The 20,595-nt window shown below is 34.3% G+C and overlaps 1 protein-coding gene across 4 annotated transcripts in view; it reads right to left on the minus strand.

Annotated features, from left to right (window-relative positions):
- The window catches only part of LOC123789340 (uncharacterized), a 522,668-nt gene that overhangs the window by 81,860 nt on the left and 420,213 nt on the right, over positions 1 to 20,595 (minus strand). For all 4 annotated transcript variants that reach the window (XM_087861123.1, XM_087861122.1, XM_087861121.1 and 1 more), the window contains one exon: positions 12,727 to 12,835. In XM_087861123.1, coding sequence (XP_087717249.1) covers positions 12,727 to 12,835 — 109 coding nt within the window. The remainder of the gene's footprint in view (positions 1 to 12,726; positions 12,836 to 20,595) is intronic.

Raw genomic sequence — 20,595 nt, forward strand, 5'->3', positions numbered from 1 at the left:
GAAAAATATATTTTTTAAACGGCAATCAAAACTAAGTTGGAGTGACTACACTAACAGCAGATAAAATAGATTTTAAGAAAATATATTTTTAATGATAAAAGGGTCAATCAACCAGGCAGATCTAACAATTATAAACAAATACGTGCATAGTATCAAAGCCCCCAATACATAAAACCTGACAAAACTGAAGAAGATGTAGTGAACCAAACACAATAGTTGGGACTTCAATATCTTACTTTCAATAGTGAACATATATTACACCAAGGCAGAAGATAAAAAGGAAATATAAAACTTGAATAACATTATAAACTGACTAGACCAAAACGACATCTATATAACATGTCATTCCAACAAGAGAATACATATAAATGTGGGACATTCTCCATGCCAGAGCATATCTTATGGCATAAAACAAGCCTTCATAATTTAGAAATTTTTGTAATCATACTTTCAAATGATTGAAAATGTTTTCTAACCAGAATGGAATTAAATCAGAAATCAGTAACAAAAGAAACTTGGCGTATACGTGAATGTGTGCAAACTAAAGAACACAACCCTAAAGAATCAATTAAACAAGGAAAAACTAAATTAGAAAGTTTTTTTGACATTGATGAAAAATAAAACCCAATATTTACAAATTAATAGGACACAGTAAAGAAGTATTCAGAGAAATTTTTTAGCTATATACATCTACATATAAAGAAGAAATATTCAAATATTTAACACTAGCTTTAATAGAAAAATAGAAACAAATAAAAAGGAAGGAAATACTAGAGTAAAAATTAATAAAATTAGAAATAGGAAAACAACAGAGAAAATAAAACCAGTGGGACCTTCTTTGAAAAGATAAACCATTCTTGACAAACAGCAAAACCAAGAAAAAAAAAAAAACAGAGAAATGACTGAAATTACTAACCCAGGATTTTAAGAGGGTTTATCGCTACTGATCTTACATAAATAATATTGTGAGGGAATATTTTAACAATTTCACACCAAAATATTAGACAAAATGTAGAATTCCTAGAAAGACACAAACTACTAAAACTGACTTAAGAGAACTGCAATCTCTGACTAGACTATGTAAAAGGGCAAATTAGTACATTAAAACTTCACACAAAGAAAATCACAGGCTGACCTGTGAATTCTTCTGAACACTAATGAAGAATACAAATTGAATTCTTCCTCCCCCCCAGATGTTCATCTACTCTCTCAACAGCTATTTAATAGTGTTTTCATGGTTCTGCCTAGGGCACCTAGGCAAGAAAATGAAACAATAGATATCTGATTGAAAGGAAGAGGTTAAAGTATCTGTATCTGCATACCCATAAGGTCATATATAGGAAATACTAAGGAACCTATTAGAAAACCACTAAAAGTAATAAACAGCCAAGCAATGTGATAGGATATAAGATTGATTAAAAAAAAAAAAAGCAGTAGTATTTCCATTCACTTATAATGAACATGAATGAAATTAGGAAAACAATTCCATTTAAAATAGCACCAAAAAGAATAAAACACATAAGTTAACAAAAGTAGTGTAGAACTTGTATATTGAAACAAAACATATTTAAACAAATTAAAGAATTGCATACAAATAGAAAGACATCCCGTGTTCATGGATTGGAAAACAATATTGTTAAGATAACATTATTCCCCAAATTGATCGAGATTCAATGCAATCTTTATCAATATTACAGTTGGCTTTTTTTTTTTGGCGGATATTGACGAGAAGACACTAAAATTCATAAGGAAATTGAAGGAGACCCCAAATGATCAAACAATTTTGAAAAAGACCAACATTGGAGGACTCACTCTTCCCAATTTCAAAATGGCTGGAACAACTGGATAGTCGAATCCAAAAGAATGAAGTTGGAACCCTATCTCACACCATACATGAAAATTAACTAAAAATGGATCATAAAGCAAAACTTAACAGCTAAAACTATAAAACTTTACAAGAAAATCTAGGAGCATGTTTGTTAGATATGACACCAAAGCATACACAGCAAAAACAAAACAAAATACACACACACACACAACCCACAAAAAACAAAAAAACCCAATTGGACTAAATAAAAATGAAAAATGTTTGTAGTACATATCATACCATTAAGAAAGTAAAAAGACAACATACAATGTATGAAAATATTTACAAATCATAATCTGATAAGGAACTTGTAAATAGAATATACAAACTCTCACAACTAAATAGTAAAAAGACAACCCATTTTAAAAGGAGGAAACGATTTAAATGGACATTTCTTCAAAGAAGATATATACAGATGGTCAATAACCACATGAAAAGATGATTAACATCATTGTTCATTAGGGCACTGCAAATTCAAACCACAATGAGATACTACTGCCTACCAAGTAGGGTGGCTATAATTAAAACAAAAGAAATTAACAGGTGTTGGAGAAATTGAAAGCTTCATGCATTCCTGGTGGGTACAGCTGCTATGAAAAACATTTTCATAGTCCCTCAAAATGGTTAACATAGAGTTACTGATACAGTCCATTATTCCACTCCTAGGTATATTTCCAAGGTAAATAAAAACCTATGTCCATACAAAAACATGTATATGAATGTATAGCAGCATTACTTAAAAGAGCCAAAAAGTGGATGCAACCCAAATATTCATCAACTAATTAAAAAATAAATGAAGTATCATATCTGTGCAATGGAATATCATTTGGCAACAAAAAGAAATGAAGTAATGTTACATGTCACAACACAGACGATCCCTGAAACCATTTCACTAAGTGGAAGGAAATGCTTACAAAAGACCACATATTATATAATTCCATTTACAGAAATGCCCAGAATAGACAAATGTATAGAGTTATAAAAGAGATTAAGGGTTGCTTAGAAAAAGGGCATGGACAATAGGAGGTGGGCATTATCTGTTAATGAGTATAAAATTTTTTTATGGAAGACAAAAATATTGCCAAATTAGACTGTGGTGATTGTTGCACAATTCTCTGAATATCCTGAAAACAATGTAAATTTTAAATGGGTAAGCTGTATGGTATGTGCATTATATTTCAACCAAACTAATGAATAAGTCTAGCTTCTTCTGTTGGGACAAAAAATGCAGTTTTAAAAACGGGTAATTCAAAAGAAAGGCTGAGAAGATGGCAGAGTAAGAGGACCCTAAGCTCACCTCATCTCATGGACACAACTAGGTCATAGTCACAACTTGATAACACTCATGGATATAGCTAGATAACTATAAATAACCCAGAAAATGACTGGAAGATTGACAGAACAAATCCCACAACTAAAGGTAGAAAATAGGCTACATTTAAGATGGTAGGAAGGGCAGAGACATGGTGGGCAGCTGAACAGACCATAGCCTTCTGTAGGGGGTGAGGATGAGGTAGGAAAGGGAGCCATAGGCAAGGAGAAGTGAGATAAACAGACTATACCTTAAAGCCCACATGGAGAAAATGAATCCTCCTCACATTTGGCTTTGAAAGAAAGAGGAGCAGAATTTCAGGAGTCCTTACAACCAGAGGGACTAAAGGTCTGGAATTTTAAGTTAGTGGGTTCTGTTCTGGGGAGTCTGGATGGCATAGGAAGCTAAGTCCCCCACCCTTAAAGAGAGAGCACAACAAACAGCCCATAGAGATACAGTGCAAAAGCAGCAGATTGAAAAAATCTAGGGCAAAGGGGAGGGAGAGTTATTTATGCATCCCAGAGCTCCTCCCAGAGGGCTAGCATTGTCAGAACGTTCCATCCTAAAATAGCAGAATACACGTTCAAGTGCACATGGAAAATTCTCCAGAATACATCACATATTAGGCCATAAAACATTCTTGACAAATTCAAAAAGATCAAAGTCATACCATGCATCTTTTCTGACCACAACACTATAAAACTAGGTATCAACCACAGGAAAAAATCTGGAAAGACTACAAATACATGTAGGTCAAATAACATGCTATTAACCAATGAATGGGTCAACCAAAAAATTCAAAGAAGAAATAAAAAATTACATGAAGACAAATGAAAACGAAAACATAATGGTCCAAAATCTTTAGGATGCAGCAAAAGCAATTCTAACAGGCAAGTTTATAGCAATACAAGCCAAACTCAAGAAGCAAAAACAAAACAAAACAAAACAAAAAAAAACCCCAAATAACCTAACTTTACATCTAAAGGAGCTAGAAAAAGAACAAATGAAACCCAAAACCAGTAGAAGGATAGAAATAATGAAGATTAGAGCAGAAATGAATGACACACACACAGAAAATGAAACCAGGAGCTAGTTTTTTAAAAGATCAACGAAACTGATACACTTTTAGCTAGACTCATCAAAATAAGGACTCAAAATCACAAATGAACAAAGAGAAATAATAAGTGACACCACAGAAACACTAACAATTGTAAGAGAATATTAGGAAAAATTATATGCCAACAAATTGAACAACCTAGAAGAAATAGATAAATTCATAGAAACATACAAACTACCAAAACTAAAGCAGGAATAGAACATTTGAACAGATTACCAGCAAGGACATTGAATAGGTAATCTAAAACCTCCCAACAAACTGAAGTACTGGACCAGACACAGTCACAGGGTAATTCTACCAAACACTTAAGGAAGAGTTAGTACCTATTCTTCTCAAACTATTCCAAAAAATAGAAGAGGAAGGAAGATTTTCAAGTTCATTCTATGAGGCCAGCATTACTCTGATACCAAAACCAGATAATGACAACACACACAACAAAATAGAACTACAGGCTGATATTTCTGATAAACATAGATGCAAAAATCCTCAATAAAATATTAGCAAACCAAATATGACAATACCTTTAAAAAATCATTCAGGATATCAATCAGGATTTATTCCTGGGAGGCGTGTTGTTCAATATTTACAAATCAATCAATGTGATTCATCACATCAGTAAGATAAGGATAAAAACCATATGATCATTTCAATAGATGTAAAAACAACAACAAAAACATTTGATAACGTACCACATCCATTCGTGATAAAAGCCCTCAACAAACAGGTTTAGAAGGAACATACCTCAACATAATAAAAGCCTTATATGAAAAACCCACAGCTAACATCATACTCAATGGGGAAAAAATAAGATGAGGAACAAGACAAGGATGTCCACTCCTAGACTTTTATTCAAAATAGCATTGGAAGTCCTAGCCACAGCAATGAGACAACAAAAAGAAGTAGAAGGCATCCAAATTGGTAAGGAAGAACCAAAACTTTCATTATTTGCAGATGACATGATACCATATATAATAAACCCAAAAGACTCCACCAAAAAAACTACTAGAACTGATAAATGAATTCAGTAAAGTGACAGGGTACAAAATCAATGTACAGGAATCCATTGCATTTCTATACACTGATAATGAAGCAGCCAAAGGAGAAATTAAGAAAACAATCCCATTTAGAATTGTTCCAAAAGTAATACAATACCTAGAAAAAAAAACTTAAGAGTTGAAAGACTTGTATTCTGAAAACTATAAAACAGTCTTGAAAGAAATTAAAGATGACACAAAGAAATGGAAAGACATTCCATGTTCATGGATCGGAAGAACAAATACTCTTAAAACATCTATACTACTTAAAGCAATCTAAAGATTTAATGGAGTCCCTGTTGAAATACCATAGCATTTTCCACACAACTGCAACAATCTTACGATTTGGAACTACAAAAGATGCCGAAGAGTCAAAGCAATCTTGAAAAAGAAAAACAAAGCTGGAGGTATCACAATTCTAGACTTCAAGTTTTATTACAAGGCTTTAGTAATCAAAACCATATGGTACTGGCACAAAAACAGACACTGAGGTCAATGCAACAGAACAGAAATCCCAGAAATAAAGCCACAATTATATGGTCAATTAATCTTCAATAAAAGAGGCAAGAATATTCAATGGGAAAAAGACAATCTCTTCAACAAATGGTGTTGGGAAAACTGGATATCTCCATGCAAAAGAATGAAACTGGATCACTTTCTTACACCATACACAAAAATAAACTTAAAATGGATTAAGGCCCTAAATGTGAGACGTGTAACTGTAAATATCCTAGAAGAGAGCATAGGCATAATTTCTCTAACATTGGTCATGGCAACATCCTTCTAGATATGTCTCCTGAAGCAAAGGAAATAAAATAAAAAATAAATTATTGGGACTACATCAAAGTAAAAAACTTCTGAGCAGTGAAGGAATTAGCTAATAAAACTAAAATTGACCTACTGAATGGGAGAAGATATTTGCACATGACATATCTGATAGAGTTAGTACCCAAAATACATAAAGAACTTATACAAATATAATTACCCTATGACCCAGCAAATGTAGCACTAGGTATTTACCCAAAGGATACAAAAACACTGATTTGAAGGAATACATGTAACATGATATTTACGGCAGCATTATCAACAATGGCCAAATTATAGAAAGAGCCCAAATGTCCATTGACCGATGAATGGATGAAGAGGATGTGGTGTATACATACATACAATGGAGTATTACTCAGCTATCCAAAAGAATGAAATCTTGCCATTTCCAACAACATGGATGGAGCTAGAGAGTATTATGCTAAGTGAAGTCAGTGAAAGACAAATACCATATAACTTTACTCATATGTGGAATTTAAGAAACAAAACAGATGAACATAGGTAGGAAAAAAAAAAAGGGAGACTAACCATAAAAGAGAACAAACTGAGGGTTGATGGAGAAGAGGTGGGTAGTGGATGGGGTAGATGGGTGATGGCTATGAAGGCAGGCACTTGCCATAAGCACTGGGTGATGTATACAGGTGATGAATCACTAAATTCTACTCCTGACACCAATATTACATTATATGTTAACTAACTAAAATTCAAATAAAAATTTGAAAGAAAAAATTTTTAAAAGATATGGAAGCAGCCCAAGTATCTATCAATTGATGACTAGATAAAGAAGATGGGAGTGGAATATTATTCAGCCATAACAAAGAATGACATCTTACCATTTGCAATAACATGGATGGAGCTAGAAAGTATAATGCTAAGACAAGTCATTCAGTCTGCAAAAGACAAATACCATATGATTTCACTCCTATGTGGAATTTAAGAAACAAAATAAAGGGAAAAAAATAAGAGACACAAAGAGAAACAGAGTGAGAGAGAGACAAAGCAAGAAACTGATTTTTTGTTATAAAGAACAATCTGATGGTTACCAGAGGGGAAGAGGGTTTGGGGATTGGTGATATAGATGATGGGGATTAAGGAGTGCCCTTGCCACGATGAGCACCTGGTGGTGTTTGGAACTGCTGAATCACTATATTGTACACCTGAAGCTAATATAACACTGTATAGTAACTAACTGGAACTAAAATAAAAACTTTAAAAAAAGAACTTATACCACTCAACACCGAAAAGCAAACAATCCAATTAAAAAATGAACAGAAGACATGAACAGACATTTGTCCAAAGAAGACACACAGATGGCCAACAGACACGGGAAGATGCTCAACATCACTCATCATCAGGGCAATGCAAATCGAAACCACAATGAGATATCAACTCATACTTGTCAGAAGGCCTAAGATCAAAAACTCAAGAAACAACAGGTGCTGGAGAGGATATAGGAAAAAAAAAAAAAAAAAAGGAACCCTCGTGCCCTGCTGGAAGGAATACAAAGTGGTACAGCCACTGTGGAAAACAGTATAGAGGTTGCTCAAAAAGTTAAAAGTAAAAATACCCTATGATCCAGTAAGCACACTACTAGCTATTTACCCAAAAAAATATGAAGACACAAATTTGAAAGCATATATACATCCCAAAGTTTATTGTGTTATTTCCAATAACCAGTGCTAACAGAAGTCATTCAGTCTGCAAGGGAAGCAGCCCAAACGTCCACTGACAGAGGAACGGAAAAAGAAGGTGTGATATATATACACAATGGAATATTATTCAGCCATAAAAAGAAGGAAATCCTGCCATTTGTAACAATGTGGAATGATCTAGAGTGTATAAAGCTAAGCAAAATAATCCAGTCAGAGAAAGACAATTATCATATAATTTCACTCACATGTGGAATTGAAGAAACACAACCAATGAGCAAAGGGGGAAAAAAAAGACAGACAGAAGCGAACCCAGAAACAGACTCTTAACTACAGAGAACAAACTGATGGTTACCAGAGGGGAGGTGGGTGGGAGGATGGGTGAAAGAGATGATGAAAATTAACAGTACACTTATCACGATGAGCACTGAGTAATGTATGGAAGTAGTGAATCACTGTATCGTACACTGGAATTTAATATAACACTGAATGTTAACTACACTAGAATTTTTTTAAATGTTGCAAAAATAATGAGAGATTAAGACATCTTCAGACAAGCAAAATGTGAGGAAATTCTTTGCAAGCAGTCCTTCCCTGAAGAAAAAAAAAATCTTAAAACAATGTTTTCCAGGCTAAAGGAAAATTATATAGGTCAGAAACTTGGCTCACTCTAAAGGACAGAAATACCATGCTAACAGTAACCAAGAGAAAACTGGAGTAGCTCTATTAACTTCAGATGAAGCTGACTTCGGGGCAAGGAAAATTATCAAGAATAAGGTTAAAATAAAAGAGTAAGGTGGGGCACTATATAATGATGTACACATCTCACAAAATTGTGGATTTTTTTCTCTAGCAAAATTCCATTACCAGACCTAAAAATGTAGCAATTCCTTTATATTTAGTACCATTTCATATTATCGTTTGTTTCAAAATGTCTATTTCAAAGTAGTTTGTTTGAATTACGTACATTGGTTTGTCTGCTCTGTTTCTGAGATCTTTGTTAATCTAGAATGTCTTCTATTCAAATCTTTCTCTTTCTTGTTTCACAATGTTGCCAAAAGCCATGTAAATTGTCCCGTGGTATGAACTACGTTCTTGATTTGTCCGTCTCCTTTCTTTGATGCTATTTAAATTGTTGGAGGAATTATTTTTCCTTAAAAATTGGAACTATTATCTAGAAGTCTGCATAAATTCAGGTTCAACTTTAGGAATAATGCTTCTAAGAGTTACAAAATACCTGGCTGTCTCACTTTTAATAATCTTAAGATTGATCATTGGTTCTGGTGGTAATAGCTTAATTCCTCGTTATAAAGTTACCCATCACTTTTTGCATTTAATTGTTTACTCCATTGCCTGAAACAATTATTTTATTACAAATTGCAAAATGGCAATGTTCTAATTCTGATATTTCTTCCTCATTTATTAAATTCTTCTCTAAAAAAAAAAAAAACACCTTTCACCATTAGCTAAGAGTATTTGATTATACTAAAATATGGTTAGTATGAGATCAGCAGAGAAGTTATTACAGTTTCCTTTAATTGCCAATTTCAGAGTAAGGAAGTGGTGCTCTAAATGCCCAGGTAGTAATCAATAAAGTTTTTTGTTTGTGTTATACCTTGTTATTATTGTTGCTTGACTGTATCTTCTCTTTAAGTATCCTTATCAACTGTTTTAAAATATATACTCCATATATATTAATGAATAGAATCTGATTTTATTTTTGTTGCATGAGTTTTCCCATCTTTGTTCAGTGGGAGTTCCTTTGCTTTGGTCCCAAAGTCCTTTGGATATAAAACTATTGGGCTTTTATTATTTCTTTGCTTTCTCATACAAATATCACAGACTCACCCTGAACATTTCTTATACCAGTCCTGGAATCAGCCAGTAATTTCAAATGTACCAGTAGTTGTACATTTCAGAATTCACAGTGTTAGGAACAGGAACTGGACTGTCATTATTTTTAGGGTTTGTTGTTGTTGTTGTTGTTTCTTAACAGAATTAGGATGTCTAGAGGGATGGAGAGGCAGAAAGACAGATACCTGATAAACAGATACATGTGTAACCTTTTTTCAGACATAGAAAAACTCATCAACAGGTTACAGTCTTTATAGCTTAATGAACTAACACAACTAAAAAGTCACTTTTGTTAAAGTTATAAAAAGTACGCTTTGCAGTCTTCACAGAAAAAACAGGGAAGAGATGTCTGATAGAGAGGACAACTTTGGAGGTCATCTTGAGTTTGGTGTTCACAGGAAAGGAAGTCTTAGCTAATGGATTTCGAATTTGCCAGTGCTGATGACAAATGTAAATCCCAAGTGGAGATGCCTGTAGGCAATTTTAGGCAAGATACTGGGAGGATTCCAGAACTTGCAGCAAAATTATACCGTAATCTATTGCGGTTAACATTTGGTTTACAGAAGTACTTTTGTTGTAAGTCTCCTTTCTAGTGACCTTCTGATTCCTACGCATTCAGATTATAGGACAGACTTTAGCTTCTGGCACTTATTCTGTGAAAATAATTTTTCGCTTAAAAAAAAAAGTTGCCTTTTAAGATATTTGGCTTCCGTATAGATCAACTGAGAGAAAGAATATGCTGATCATGCCAATACGGTACTCACGGTCCCTTCCGCTTTTTGGTGTTTTTTTTTTTTTGGTTTAAAATCAATGATTTAGCATTCTGGTACCTTCAAGTATATTTTAGTTAGCATTAGTTATTTTCTCAGCTACGGTCAGTCCTGGGTCTTTACAATTGCAAGTCTTCAAAGAAAGGACTAAATAATAGCAAACACTAATAATAGCAAGATTTCAAAGAAAGGACTAGTTAATAGCAATGCCTTAAAGAAAAGAAAAAAGGGCATTCTTTTCTCAGATCAGAGCTTCCTAAACCTTTCAAGGAAGTATGAATACAGACAGAGCAGAATGAAGTACAGTCTGAAAAGACCAGCTTCAAATAAAACATTTGCTGAAAATCTCTTGTTTTGTAACAGAAATTCAAGTTTTTTTGACGTGCTTTTTCATAATAATGCTTTTATTTATTGAGCGCTTAGTAAATGCCAGATGCTGTGTAAGTGCCTCACGCCTGTGTTCCTATCTAGTTCTCTTAATTCAGCAAACTGAGACTCCAAGAGGTTAAGTACCAGACACTCTCAACGATAGATCAGGACTTGAACCCAGCTTCTTGGACGCCATAAGCTCTTAAACAGAATAATGGGCCAAGTTTATACTATAGTTTTCCATACTTTTGAGATCACTGCCATAAAAAAACGTATATAATTACCTCATTTTTAGAAGATTGCCATAAATCTTTAAATTATCTATCCCTCTGCCCCAACCAGAGCAATCTGGAATAGTTGATCTAGTGTGGTCCCAAAGAATAAATATTTTTAGCAAAGAACCCGGGTGATTATAATGCACGGAGTTAGGGGTTCACTTTAAGAAGCCATAGGCTTATAGATTTTTCTTCCATTTATTTCCGTATCAACTCAGCTCCTTATCTTGACTTTTCCTTGTCAAGGAAAAATTCAAGCTGCTACAACCTGAGACAAGTCCTACCTGAGCCAGGAGGTGGCTGAAGTGGTAAGAAAGGAACAGAATGAATGGCACTGAGGCACAGCTCCGTGGGTCTCCCTTGTTCCTTGGGCAAGACCAGTGACAACTGGCTGGTGGCAAATTTATTTTAAAACTTTGCCTCTTGGGGCAGGCATAATGCCTTCTGCTCACCACATGAACACGTCTGTTTAACAAAAAAGGTATTTACTCTCCGTGTTGGCAAGTAGTATTGGTGTCTAGAGGAGAGCTGGGTAATTGAAGATACGTGACATATTGCAGTAAATGAATCTTTTTTTTTTTTTTTGCTAAATAGTACTGATAAATTTTTTAAAAATAGATTTAAGAAGGTATCTTTGTTTTTGTATACATGTGTAGGGATTTGGCATCTAAATTGACCCTAAAAGACTACTTAGTTTGCACATGTTTTAACCAGATGCTTTTAGCCATAATATACTTATGTTAAAATGACTTACCTTTCCGTAGACGTGCTGGCAGTCAGTCAGGAAGTTATGCTTATTTTGGCAGGATTTAGGAAATCAAAAAAAAGTCAACCTCTATTTGGGAAATTTAAGAATATCTTTATAAATCTGCTTTCAAACCTCTAATTCTAATTGTGTTGATCATTAAGCTGCAGCAGCTTTGGTAGAAGTACGTTCCTCTGAGAGCTGAGAATTGGAATCAAGTTGTTACAATAAAATCTACTTTAAAAATTTCTTACCTGCAACATTTATAGACTATTTAGTTTTGGAAGAATGGCAGGAAGAAAGCCTAATTTATGTATTAATGAATTAAAGGGATTATGGGAATTCTTGTCCATAAGGTGGAAGGTTACACTGGGGACTGTTTTGTCCCCCGAGCGTAGAAGACTATTTGGATATTGAGGTTTGAGGTTCTAAGCATGGAGAACTCATGGCTCGTTTGAACGCTCTTGTACAAGCCCTGAGTTCTGCGTATGAACGCATGGCCACAACAGGTGGCTACATCACAGTGTAAAACATCACCTGCTCCAGTGTTAAGGACTGTCCCACAGTGACATAGGGTGACAGCAAGAAGCAAATGCTATGAGTTTAGCAAGACAAGTTCTCTAGAGGTAAAGCTAGATTTCTCTCTTTCAGCAGATTATTTAGGAATAGGCTAGATAATGGATTTCAGGCTAATAGGGCAAATGGGTTTCTTAATTTACCAAGTTAGTAATAGTGCATTTGGAATTCAAGTATATGAAGCAGTTCATATTCTTTGCAAACGTAGCCCAAGGAAGGTGACTATGAAGATGTCGGTAGAAAAAGAAAAGTGTTTTTTTTTTTTTTTTTAAACCAGAGTAGCTTTAATCCTGCCCTGAAATGCAATAGACATGAGACTATTAAAAAGATTACCTGTAAGGTGTCTCTGGAGCCACACGACTTCGTTCAACACTGGCTCTCAACACTTGCTGGTGGCTTCGCATGCAGGATATTTCACATCTTTGTGCCCCAATTTCCTTATCTGTAAAATAAGAATAATTAAAGTATTTACCTTACAGGGTTTTTACAAGATTACATGAGTTACTGCATGAAAAGAGTTTTGAATAATTCGTGACACTTAGAAAAATGTCATTCTTGACATGTATTGTTTGGTTTATTAGTTTATTATCATTTTGCTTATGAGTATGCCTTTAGGACATACATATTACCATATTTAGAAAGATTAATATATCATATAGGTCAATAAGCTCTTGAGTAAAGTTGCCGGATTCAGCAAATAAAATGACAGAATATACAATTAAATTCTAATTTCAGATAATGTTTGTTTTTTTTTTTTAGTTTAAGCACATCCCAAGAATTTCCTGAATACTTATGCAATATTCTAACAGCTTTTTAACTCTTTAGTAGATACTGATTTTCTTCTCCTACAGTTCCAGTAAGATGGAGTCACGGAACGAGGTATAAGGTTATTTCCCAAACCAGACCAAAAAGTAACAACCAAACTTTGCTGAAGCCACTAACAACAGAAGCCATCTTTCCTTGGTGCTTGAAAGCTGTTAGACTATAACCCAGCAGCTGACAAGAGAGAGACAATGCAATAAAGAATAAACAAAAACAGTAAAGAAGAAAGCAGAGCAAAGAGATGAAAAAGATTAGATGATCATAAATGCTCTCAGTCCCTGGAGCCAGCTGACCAGATGTGATATACCACTGGCCTTTTCATTTATAGGAACCATTAAATTTTCTATTTAGCTAACATCAATTTGGATTAGATCCTCACACTTAGAGCTGAAAAATTTCTAGCTAGTAAAACAAGTAAAGGTCATCTGCAAGGCTTGGGAATCAGAGAATAGTCCGAGCCAGGGGCTTGAGAATCTTACAATTTGTCTTAATATGCATCTTAGCACATGATCAGCATTCAGTAAATAATGGTTATGGTTAATAGCATAGTTCTTACCTAGTAAATGTCTAAAGAATGAAACGTCACTAATTTGAGATGCGAGATTGAGTTGCAAATATACAGATTTTCTGTAAAAGGGCATTTAAACCAACTTATGTCATTCTCATTCTTCTTACAGCCGACACACTTTTATTTTCTCAAAGAATCATCATAAATATTCTACAACAGCACAGAGCCGTTAGAAACATTTTGACAAGTTGAATTGGACAAGTGGAGATTTTAGTTCCCTAGAAATACACATTCTTTAAACCACAAATGGATAAAAATTGCTGGGGCAATTTGAGTTTGTGTTTTGTCAAATTTTCCAGGTTTGCAAAATTGTTCAAGGCATCAGATGACCTAGAACACAGATTTTGTCTCGCTGTCACTTGCTGATGCCACAAGGGTATTGGAATACAGTTGTAGCGTCATCCCGTACTCCTCTCTTGTGTCTAATTTCTTTTAGTGATGGAAAAAGGTGGTTTGTGTGGTTGATATCATCTTGGTCAAAATTACAGTTGCTATGACCTTATGCAATTAAAAAATAATAGGCAGTTGCATAGATGTTTGTGATTTATAAATTAATTTCTGCAATTCTAAAGCCAGATGAACATAGGTCTGAAACTCAACTCTGCTAATTATCCCAGGCAAGTTATTTTCTCTTTCTAGAACTCAGTTTTCTTATCTGAAAACTGGACCTCATAGCAGCACCTGCTTCACATGCTTATCTCAAGGATTAAGTAAGCGAACGCAGGTAGAGCACTCACAATGTCTGTGGCTCGTGGGAAGCAGAACGTTACGTGTCAGCTGTTACGATTACTGATCCATTGGTCCTGATCTGCATCTTCTCAAGGAGTTAGCACATTTTATTATTCATTAACATGTCTTACTCCCATAACTGGGTAAAATCAGGTTCAGAGAAGTCAAGTAACCAGTCAAGATGACACAGCCTGGGTGGCAAATCTGTGTCCCAGCTTCAGGTATAAATGGTGGGAAGAAACGGAATGTCTTTCATGGAGATGCTAATTATTTTTTAGTGTTCTAAGAACCCATGGTCAGTGTTCTCAGGAATGCAGTAAGACATCAAGTTCTTGGTTTTAAATTCAAGAAATGCATTTGCCTATATTGTTTTCCTTTCATTGAAAGTATAATTAGACAAACCACTTACTTTAGTAATGGGCCATTTCTTGGTGCTCCTAAGTTAGGGAGGTTTTCTAAGAAAAAATAAAATTCTTCTCTATCTGAACTTGAATTCTGAGATGTAAGCTACTTTTGTTATTTCTTCTTCTTCTTTTTTTTCTTTTGTTTTCTGTTGGTGGTTTTTGCATTGTAGTTTTATCTTCTACTAAAAATAATTCTTACTGACCTAAATAAAAGTTGTCTTTGTAGGTAGGCAGATTGGCAGATAATAATTAGAGACCTGAATGTATTAAGAGCTACTTATATCAAATTATGATTTACTGTACTTTTCAGATAAGGATTGCTCTTTGGTCTCTGGTGAGGCAGCAAATACCATATCATTTCTAAATTTCAACAGCTTATATATGGAATTTGCAAACGTGAGGATATGACAACCACAAATTTGATGCCTGCGTTTAGAGTCTTTATGACCAGAATGCAAATTCCAAGGCAGCATTTATTTACTGGAAAGTAAAGATGTAACACAATGACAATGCACAGAGAAACTGCAGAGGTGATTCTGACCCTAATGCTTTATTGGATCAATAAGGAAAACAATTATCTTTGGCCCTATGAAACAAACTCTAATTAAAAAGAAAATGTATATGATCTGAATATCTTCTACAATACTAGCGACTGTTAATGTACCAAATATGTGCCAATGAAATTATTAATAACTGTTAAATAAACGTTCTTTGCTATTAGTTCCATTTTCTTTCCAGTAGATAAATGTGCTGGACCAACTAATAGACACAGTAAATTCCTACTGAACGATTAATAAAGCTTAAAAAAATCTCTGGAACCATATGAAATATAGAAGTTGAGAACATACTTCCAATAAGAAAAAAATTGCTCATGTATTTTAAATAATAAAAAATGCATTTAACATTGCTCATACATATTTAAAAATTAGTTTATTCTTCTGCAGGGTATGGATTAATACCAATATAAATTTACTCTGGTACCATTAGAAATTTTCACTCGCCATGGAGGCAGTAAAAAGTGTTGTTTATAAGACTGTATGTTTACATATATAACAAAGTATTTTATTTTTTTTAAAGTTCTGAACGTGACAAATATGTGTGTGCATACACATACACACACACACACGTATATCTATAGTAGAAAAGACACCTAAATGCAAACAGTGACAAAGCTTTATTGTGCAGAAGTTGCCCAAAAGTCCTTATTTCCTTCTGTTAAGCTTAGACTCCAACACCTATCATCAGATTCACTCTGGAAAATACCCTTAACTACATTGCCCACTCCTCCTGTTTTTGTCAGCTCTTTGAGGAAAACCTCAGTCCTAGTGAATTCTCACTACTGAATGACTAAAGGAAGTCACAACTAAGAAGACCTACTGCTCTGAAAATTCATGATTACTAGTTTCAAGTGAGAACTTACTGCTTTCTTCCAATTCTATGAGATTACTCACTTTTTCAACTCTCGCTTTCAAAAAAAAAAAAAAATAGAGATATATTTGCCTGTGATCCTACCTGAAGCCAAAGCCAACCCCTGTGCATTAGATCCCATTCCTTCTCTCCTCCTTAAAGACACAGTCCCAGCAACTGTGCTCTCTCTCCTGAAGCTAAGTTTCTAAACCCTCTACTGGATCATTCCCATGAGAATATAAAGCTATATAATTTTTCTGTCTTAAAAAAAAGTCATTTGATCCTTAATTCTTCAGTTAATACTCATTTCCCCTGCATAACAAAATTCCTGAAATTTCTTGTGTTTACTTAGTTGTTTTCAGTTTTCCTCCTCGCAGTTTCTCTTAAACTGGTTTAAGCAGAGCTTTCCTTCTGGGCTCACTAGACATCTTCACTTGCCACGGAGTCAGTGAAAGAGCCACTCCACCCAGGGAGCACCTGTAAAGCTGCTGTGCTGCTCGAACTCATACTCAGATACACACGAATAGTCCGCAGAATTTAGATGGTAAAAGAAAGAGAGGAGTGCATTTTTTGAGAGAGCATCCTGCTTATATTCACTGTAACGTCTTTATCTCCTTGTACGATAATTTCTGATTTCCTCTAAGCATTTGCCAACCAGATCAATTGGTCTCTGCCATACCCATCAGTCCATATTGAGATTGATATCTTAATATCATTTTCACTTTTAATGACAAGTCAAAGTAGTTTCCTTTTCTTTAAACAAATTCTTGGTTTTCATAATCTTTACCTTTGATCATCACTGTCTTTGCCAGGAGCTATTTGATTTTAATATTCAATTTTGAATAAAAGTGCCAACTGGGAGAATCTTACTTTGCTTTTAGGCTAAAAATCAGTTGCAATTTTAATTTATTTTCTTTTCCTTTAGGCAAAAGAAATGTTTTCAAAGACACTGCATTTTATAAACATTGCATATGAAAAAGTTAAACACATAAAGAAAGAGAACATTTTTATTGTGGTGGTGATTTTCTTCCAGAATTCTAAGAAAGTAGAGGCCTGGGCTGTGGTTCTAATCAGTGACAGGTAAAGGAAAACATTTTATTTGTTAAAGAAGGATGAATGGCAAGAGGTCAGTTTTTACGGTCTTGATTTGGTCTTTGGGCTGAGAATATGATTTCATGGCTATTAAGTGGGCCAAGCTGCACTTTCTTTACAATGATGGACGTGGTTTCTTTTGGCACAATGTTTCAGCACGGCATGCATAAGTTATATCGGCCCTGGAAGTCCATGTTATTCCTGCATAATGATATTAAATTTGATGTTCTCATTTTATATGTTGACCAAGTATCTTGCCCTATTCATTTGATTCTTTGAACTTTTTCAACCTCTTGCTATATTTTTTCTATACAAATCTATTTCTCTTGAAGGCTTAAGCTTTAGCATAGTCTTATTTTGATATATGACTGTTAAAATGTAATTTGTGTCAAAATATTGCAAAACTGGGCCATCTACCTCTGAGTCTCTCTCTGTAGGCATAGAGTGAATAGAGGTAGAAACAAGTCTCCAAAGATTAAAGACATTGTTAAAGATCACACAAAAGGCATGAGAAGATTTTTGTTAGTATTTGTAATATTAGAAAACAAGTATTACTAAAAACTGAAGACTTTCATGAGATAAAAGATATAAACACTAAGGGTATCTGGGTGGCACAGTTGGTTAAGCATCAGACTCTTGGTTTCGGCTCAGGTCATGATCTCAGGATCATGAGATCAAACCCCGCGTGGGGGCTCCAGGCTCAGCAAAGAGTCTGCCTAAGTTTCTCTCTTCCTCTCCCTCTGCTCTTGCTCCCCTCCCTGCACAAGCTCGCTTTCTCTCTCTCTCTCTCTAAAATAAATATCTTTTAAAGAAAAAATAGAAATAAATACTAAAAGCACAAGGATTTATGTATCTTCTTAAAAATACTAGTGTACAGCAAACAGCACCTGTGTGTTACAATTCCAACATTTAAATGATGAGCGCCTTTCACAGTAATTAACCTAATTTAACTCCTTGAGAGTGAACTATTAGTAGGCGATTAGGATACATACATTCTTTTATTTTCATCCTTATATTTTACAAAACATATATGTGACTTTATATGCTAATCTGGCACTCAAAAGATATTATCCTTTAGATACCTTTCCTGAACTGTCACTGACTATGTGGAAGGTAGCTGCCTAAAGTCTGTATATCTCAAACGTAAGGCAAGGTATTCTATGAATCATTCTGTTTTTTTTTCTCCCTGGGGAGGAAAGAGGATATGGGATTTCCCATATTTCCTATAATAATTTTGGCTGTGAGATACTTAGAAATACTAATTTATTATAGCTATAAATGTATGAGTTTTCATTAAGAAATTCAACTCTTTATTAATGAAGGTTGAAAATCAGCCATCATTTTTAACTTACTGAAGGATACAGAAAACCAAACAAGTCACCAGTAAAATAATCATTGTTTACAAAGGGAACACTTGCATTTACAAGACTGCAGATCCAGAAATAGAACATTGCAGTATACGATGAAGTTTCACTTCCCCAAGTTAACCTTGATTGTGACTTCTAGTTTTGCCTGGTCTTTACCTTTAAATATGTCCACTGTCTTTTGTTTCTTCAACATTATGCCTGTGTAATTTATCCATTCTGTTGCATGTATCAATGTTTCTTCATTAATATACTTACTACAGTATTTTTTATATTTATAAAAAATAAAAGGTAGCAACATTCCTTCGTTAATATACTCACTATAGTATTCTTGTTTATAAATATAAAAAAGTTATCCATTTTAGTATTAATGAACACTTGGCTTATTTCCAATTTTACTAGAGTAATAGTGAATCAATAAGCAGTTTATATTGATTTTACTGAATGAATGTAACAATGAGTTGAGTCAACAAGAAAGAATGGAATTGCTGACCATAAGGTTCACATGTGCTCAGCTCTAGTAGATGTAGCCAATTTAATAATTTCCTAAAATGGATGCACCAATGTACATTTCTACCAGCACTATATGAGCAGGTCAGTTGCTCTATATCCTTCTGAAAGCTTGGCATTTTTATTCATTTTTTAAACTAGGCATTTTGATCATTCATAGTGGTATCCTCTTGAAGTTTTAATTAGTATAACCCTAATGATTAATTCATATTTTTTTAATTTTATACATGAACTCAGTAGCAAGATCTTGTTCAACTGTTTTGCACATTAGTTATCCATATCTGAATTTTTAACTGGTTTTTCATTTATTTCATGTTGTGGTTACTAGTCTTTGTCAAATATAATTCATTGCCCATTATTTCTTCTACTCTGTCTTGACTCTTCAGTTTAAGGATGAGATCTTTCATTAAGCAGCACGTCTTCATTTCAACCTTGTCTAAATCTAATTTTTCAGTATTTCTTTTAAGACTAAGCATATGAAGAGATTGAAACAGTGATTAAAAACCTTCCAAAAAACAAAACGCCAGGGCCTGATGGATTTCCCGGGGAATTCTACCAAACATTCAAAGAAGAAATAATACCTATTCTCCTAAAACTATTGCAAACAATAGAAACAGAAGGAAAACTACTAAACTCATTCTATGAGGCCAATATTACCTTGATCCCCAAACCAGGCAAAGACCCCCTCAAAAAGAGAATTACAGACCGATTTCCCTGATGAATATGGATGCCAAAATTCTCAACAAATCCTTGCTAATAGAATCCAACAGTACATTAAAAGGATTATCCATCATGACCAAGTGGGATTCATCCCTGGGATGCAAGAGTGATTCAATATTCGCAAATCAATCAGTGTGATAGATCATATCAACAAGAAAAAAGCCCAGAATCATATGATACTCTCAATAGACACAGAAAAAGCATTAGACAAAATACAGCATCCTTTCCTGATTAAAACCCTTCAGTGTAGGGATAGAGGGTACATTCCTCAATCTCATAAAAACCATCTATGGAAAGCCTACAGCAAATATCATTCTCAATGGGGAAAAGCTGGAAGCCTTTCCGTTAAGATCAAGAACACGACAAGGATGCCCACTCTTGCCATTATTATTCAACATAGTACTAGAAGTCCTTGAACAGTAATCAGAAAACAAAAAGGAATAAAAGGTATCCAAATCAGCAAAGAAGAAGTCAAACTGTCTCTCTTCACAGATGACATAATACTCTATATGGAAAACCCAAAAGAATCCACTCCCAAACTACTAGAAGTTATAGATCAATTCAGTAATGTGGCGGGATACAAAAT

Source organism: Ursus americanus, chromosome 3, assembly GCF_024610735.1.
Source record: "Ursus americanus isolate L20-20 chromosome 3, mUrsAme1.1.p, whole genome shotgun sequence".
NCBI classification, from domain to species: Eukaryota; Metazoa; Chordata; class Mammalia; order Carnivora; family Ursidae; genus Ursus; species Ursus americanus.